This window comes from Vulpes vulpes, chromosome X, assembly GCF_048418805.1.
Source record: "Vulpes vulpes isolate BD-2025 chromosome X, VulVul3, whole genome shotgun sequence".
Classification (NCBI taxonomy): Eukaryota; Metazoa; Chordata; class Mammalia; order Carnivora; family Canidae; genus Vulpes; species Vulpes vulpes.
In genome coordinates, this window is record NC_132796.1 from 121,412,764 (window position 1) to 121,418,450 (window position 5,687).

General features: G+C 47.8%; 1 protein-coding gene across 1 annotated transcript; it reads right to left on the reverse strand.

Moving 5' to 3' along the window:
• Positions 1-3,702: 3,702 nt before the first annotated feature.
• On the reverse strand, positions 3,703-4,665 carry LOC140596146 (olfactory receptor 10V1-like). Its single transcript, XM_072743540.1, has one exon. It carries the CDS (start codon positions 4,663-4,665, stop codon positions 3,703-3,705), a length of 963 nt encoding a protein of 320 aa, XP_072599641.1.
• Positions 4,666-5,687: the final 1,022 nt, after the last annotated feature.

Genomic DNA, 5,687 nt, shown 5'->3' on the forward strand with positions numbered 1-5,687 from the left:
AGTGCTTCTACTTGGCACCTTTTCTTGATACAGTTAGGAGGGTTGTAATGAGGTCCCTGAAGTCACCAAACCTCAGGCTAACCACCTCAGGGCCAGTGCGGCACAGCCTTGTCTGCCTTCCAGATTTTGAGCTGCTTCCAAAAAGCAACCCTTTCTAAATTGCATGCATGATGCTCATCCTACCTGGAAAATTATTCCTCCAGAGGGCAACTGGTAGTTTGCTTCATCAGCATTTCATCAATATTACATGAAGAAACAGTTTGCTTTTCCACCTCTTCCAGGTACTCTGTTGCACATGCACACGTGTGTGAACACAGAAAACACACAGCTCGATACTCAGGAGGGCTCAGCACCTCACAGCCCTCTTCTCTGCAATGCCCGTGCCAGCCTAAGCCTCTGGCTGTGTAGCAGTTAGGGCCTTCATGTTTCTGAGTCAGAGAAAACTTGCTCGGAATGTAGTTAATATATTTAAAAACACATTTGGCACAATCTGTAATGACTGTGATTAGGAGGTGACAGGGCCAGGGCGTATGAATTCAACGAAGGTGATGGTTAAATCAACATGAATCTCCTTGCCAGGTCCCGGATACTCCACCTTTTTCTTGAATTCCTGAGTTTCAAGACTGTAGAGCCACCAAACTAGGATGTCCTATAGGCACCTGGAACCCAACCAGCCCCCAACTGACCTCACCATATTTCCCCCACTCCCCAAATGCTTCCCTCTCCTTCTAATCCTGTCTTGATGACAGATGTTTCCACAGCTGCTCATGTTCTAATGTCATCTCCCATCTAGTTGATCCTCCTAAATGTGTCCTAGCCACCCTCCCTAGGCCACTTCAGGTCAAGTTGACATTCACTCTGACCTTACAGATTCCTTGGCTCCTTCCTTCTGGGAACACAGCCCCCCTAGACTGCTGAGGAGGATAGTGGGCTATTGTCATTTCGCCTCTGACCATTCTCTGCCCCACATCCCTGCAGAGGCCCCATGCTCTCCAGAGGTCTCCCTCTGTGTTGCCTGGAGTGCTGGGACTTCCTGTCTCTCTTCTCCCCTCCAAGGCCGTATGTACATGTGTGCATGAGTGTGTATGTGCATCAGTGTGTATGTGCATGTGCAGGGCCCCTTGGGTTGGCACTGTCACTTCCTTCTCTCACAGATAGCAAGGCCATGGTGGATGGGGCCTGACAGGGCTGTACTCCTGAAGGAGTTGCCTTCAGTGAGAACTGGACCAAGGCAGTCATCGAAAAGGGGTCATGGACTACATGATACATGAGCCGTGTCTTAAAGGAAGAGTGGAGGTTAGATAAATGGCACAGATGTGACAGGCAGTCTAAGCAAGGAGACTGCTCAACCAAAGGAGGCTCATCAGCACCTTTACCTTTTACAATTCTTTATTATGGAAATTACACATCTACACACAGGAGAGAGAATAGTATTAAAAACCCCACCCTCCCCCCAGCTACAACACTTGTCAACATTTCACTTGTTTATTTTGAAGGTAGGGAAGGATTTAGGAGAGAGAGCAATGGGAACGAACGTTTATTGAAGTGATAAAAGAAGAGGCACCCACCTAAGCTTCTCCAAATATGGGGGTGCCCATGCATCCTTTCATAAGGGCATCGTATGGCCCTGAAGCACAGGGCCTGGGTGGGGTTGAAGTGGGTGACATCAGCAACAGCCTCTCTCCCTCTCTCTCCGGAGCCATGTGGATTTAATTTAGCAGTGTGGCAATGTGGAGGGACCCAGTGCCACACCACGCTGTGGCTAATCCCTGCTGCCATGGATTCGGCACTTTGCATGCCGGGTGTTGAGCTGGGCATCACGTTCTATTGTCCCTTGCCATCCTCACCACAATCCCGGGAGGTGTGCAATAGTATCGCTCTATTTGATAGCAACGTAAGCCCATCTTTCAGCATAGCATCGTTAGCTCTGGACTTTCACTGGGAATTTGCTGGTCTGCATGCTCCTGGGCAGAGACTTTACTGGATTCTTGTCTGTTGTCACCATATTCTCCCAGTGACTTGTAGTCACACCGACCAAATAGCAAGTAGAGCTGGGCACTAGAAAAATGATCCACACGGTTCCTGCCCTCCAAGATCTGCTGCTCCCATTGAGGGGTGCCCCTCTGGTGGCTCTGAGGGCCTCTTTGTGGCAGACAATGGGGTCATTGTCTAGCATAAGCAAAGTGGTAAGAGCCATGAACTGAGGAGACCAGGCAAACTTGGAAATAACTGATGCTCATGATGTTTCTCTGTGCATGAGTTAAAAATACTTTATGGGCTTAAAGTATAAGGAAATGTATTGTTGACTGAACATGGAGTCTAGAGGGAGGTGGTCATGGTATTGGTTTAGTCGTCCAATGAAGGGTCATCAAGGTCCTAGGCCCTTTCCTTCCTCACCCTTTTAACAGCATGTGTGTATTCATAGGTATGGTGCTGGGACTGGTTGCTCCTATGAATGAATAGTTTGTAACCATTGCATTAAAACAGGTTGTCTTGGTGTCTAACCCTACCCCCGCCCCCAGGCTAATTTGTGAGTTCCTTGAGGGCAGAGACAATGTCTTATGCTTTTCGTAGTCCAAGTCCCATGCCCAGTGCCTGGTACACACAAAGTACTCATTCATTCATTCACCTATTCATTCATTCAAGAATTGTTCCTGCTAAGTGCCGTAATGGAGGAGAACACAGGAACCCATGGCATTTATCATTTATTCCAGCCTGTGGGTTGGAAGGAGAGTCAGCAAATACTTCCTTGGGAACATTACATCTGACCTAAGTCCCTGAATCACCGAGGCCCCAGCTCAGTAGAATATTGAAGGCTTTAATTCTGTTAGCATCTGGGGTCTGAAGCTATTCCTATGCCAAAGCGCATAGGGGTTCGCAGTTTGATTACTTCTTATTGAACACCTATTATGTGCCAGAGGCTGGCAGAAATTAATGATAGTTCTTGCCTTCAAGGAATTCCAGGTCAGTCAGGGAGACAGACAAACCATTTCAGTGCTAGGTGATGAGTAAGCGCACGGGGCCACAAAGGAGGGGCACCTCCCCAAGCCTGGCAGGTCAAATCAAAGGAGAGGCAGTCTGCACAAGCCACCAGGAATGAGTGGCATTAAAGGGTGAGGAGGAGTCAGCTGGCCCAGAGGCCAGAAGTGGGGAGATTGTAAAATGCCTTAGTGAGGCTGGTGAGTGGGAAGAGGACGCAGCAGGTACAGGCCCCTGCTGGTGCTGCTGATTCAGTTGGCATCATTGTATCTCAGGTGATCTCCAGGTTATTTTCTGACGATGTGGAACTCAGTTTCAGCGTTGGCTCTGTCTTTCTACTTTACTTAGTTTGGACTTGGGAGATCCTTGTATTTTTGTTCCTGCTGGGTCTTTGGCCAGAGAAGTGGTCACCTTACTGCTTTGTTTGGATCAGCTCATGACCTTCTTTCCATCAGTGTCTTTGTCTCTGACAGTGCTCCACGTGACAGATGTAATAGTCCATGAAGAGACAGTGAAACATCCACAAATATCCCAGAACTGCCACATCTTGAAAAGCCTTAGGATTCGTTCTATCTTTCTGGCCACTGGAAAGGGGGCTGTAAGGTCCAGGTGCACAGAACCATGAAGTAGACCTCAGAGTGGAGCCACGGGGTGTGCTGTGGGATGACCAATTGGATTCTTGAAAGGGGGCCACATTTGTTTTGGCAGACCCCATCTTTCCCTTCACCTTGCATTGGGTAGCTGCCTCATCTGGCTATAGCTCTCCAGAAGTCTTCTGAGGGCACCCTTGACTTCCTTGTTCCTCAGACTGTAGATCATAGGGTAGAGCATGGGAGTTACGTTGGTATAGATTAAGGACACAACTTTGTCCTGTTCTGGGGTGTAGCATGACTTGGGGCGAATGTAGATGAATATTGCGCAGCCATAGTGCAGAACAGAGACCAGCAGGTGCCCAGCACAGGTGGAGAAGGCTTTGCTCCTTCCCTCAGCTGAGTGGATTCTGAGGATGGCAGCAATAATGAACGCATAGGAGAGCAGAATCAGCAAGAAAGGAATCAACAGAATGAGCATGCAGACGAGGAAGACCGCAATCTCATTGGCTCTTGTGTCTGAGCAGGCCAGAAACAGCACAGCAGGGATGTCACAGAAGAAATGATTGATCTCGTGGGACCGACAAAAGGGCAGAAGGAATATCAGCGTAGTAAGGGTGAGTGAGAGTGTAAAGCCACTGATGCATGCCAGAGTCAGCATCTGCAGGCAGAGGGCCCTAGTGATGATGACTGTGTAGCGCAGCGGGTTGCAGATGGCTACAAAACGATCATAGGCCATCACGGCCAAGAGGAAACACTCTGCACCACCCAGGGCGATGAAGAGGTGCATCTGCAAGGCACAGCCCAGGAAGGGCATCCGCTGGCTCCTGGATAAGAAATTGGCCAGCATGTTGGGGACAATCACCAATATATAGCAAATCTCAATGGTTGACAGGTTGCGAAGGAAGAAATACATGGGGGTCTGGAGGCAGGAGTCAATGAGGGTGATGAGCACAATGGTTGTGTGCCCTGCTAGGGTGACAAGATGCATGATTAGGAAGAGTCCAAAAAAGAAGACTTGCAGTTCGGCCAGGTCCCCAAAGCCCAAGATGATAAACTCAGAGTTCAAGGTGTGGTTTGCCTGCAATAGGGCCATCCTACATTCTCCTCTGTAGAACTCCTAGGCTGGAAAAGCGCAATTTTCTAGCAATTCTCCAAGTCGTGGGAGACCCTAGGGCCCTTTCTAGAGATGGGAGTGTAGCCAGCTCTGTGGGAACCTCCACTTCCTTTTGCCAGGCTTGGCACTTCTCTTCATTCTCTTAGATTTCTGAATTCTGCCCTCTGTTCACTGAGAATGAACTGTTCACTGTGATGTCACTTCAGTTCACCTGTTGAGCTATTATAAAAAATGAAGTGGGATGAGTAAAGTCTACATATGGACTTGTTTTCCATAGATCTTAATAACAGTCTTTCTTTCACATTTTAAAGAGTTGTCTTTGAGTGGGGATGGAAGGTCTGAGCTGGATCTTGCTAAATAGGTTTAAACAGAGGCTGGGCCTGCAGGGTCATTGATGCTGTAGGGAATTCTTGTAGAATGTAAGGTCTGGTGAGTTTATTTTATTTTTGGTGAGTTGATTTTAAAGACACTTTTGACTTTGTGCATAGTCTGTATCATCCCTCCTTTACCATTCCCCCTAAACTCCCAGGAATCCCAGGAGAGGAAAGAGTATGACCTGCAGTAGTTGTTGCCTTTTTTGGTTTAGTGGTCCTTAGTCCCAGAGGGGCCCTGGCTTATGTGTCACCTCCTTCCAGATATCTACCCTGACCCCTGGATTGGGTTATTCCCTCTTTTAGGTTCCCACAGCATTCTGAGCTTCCCCAACCATATTATTTACCACTGACTCCTGTTTTTTTTTATTATTCTTTCCCTGTGTAACCTATCATCCTGCAAGTTTCATGATAGCAAGAATGGTGTCTTATTCAACCTCTCAAAGATTGGCTTACACATATTGGGAGTATCAATAACTATTTATTGAATAAATGCTCGTTGTTCATTTCTCATCCTCTACAGTTAGTACACGGCCAGGAATTGAGGAGGCGCCTAACATATGCTTGAATGAGCCGTTGAGTGAATTACTGGGAATGGCTGAGGTGATTATCCGGGGAGGGTGTGAGAGG

Bases quoted from the DNA above. Each gene is read 5' to 3' on its own strand.
- LOC140596146 (XM_072743540.1), bottom strand. From the start codon at position 4,665: ATGGCCCTATTGCAGGCAAACCACACCTTGAACTCTGAGTTTATCATC.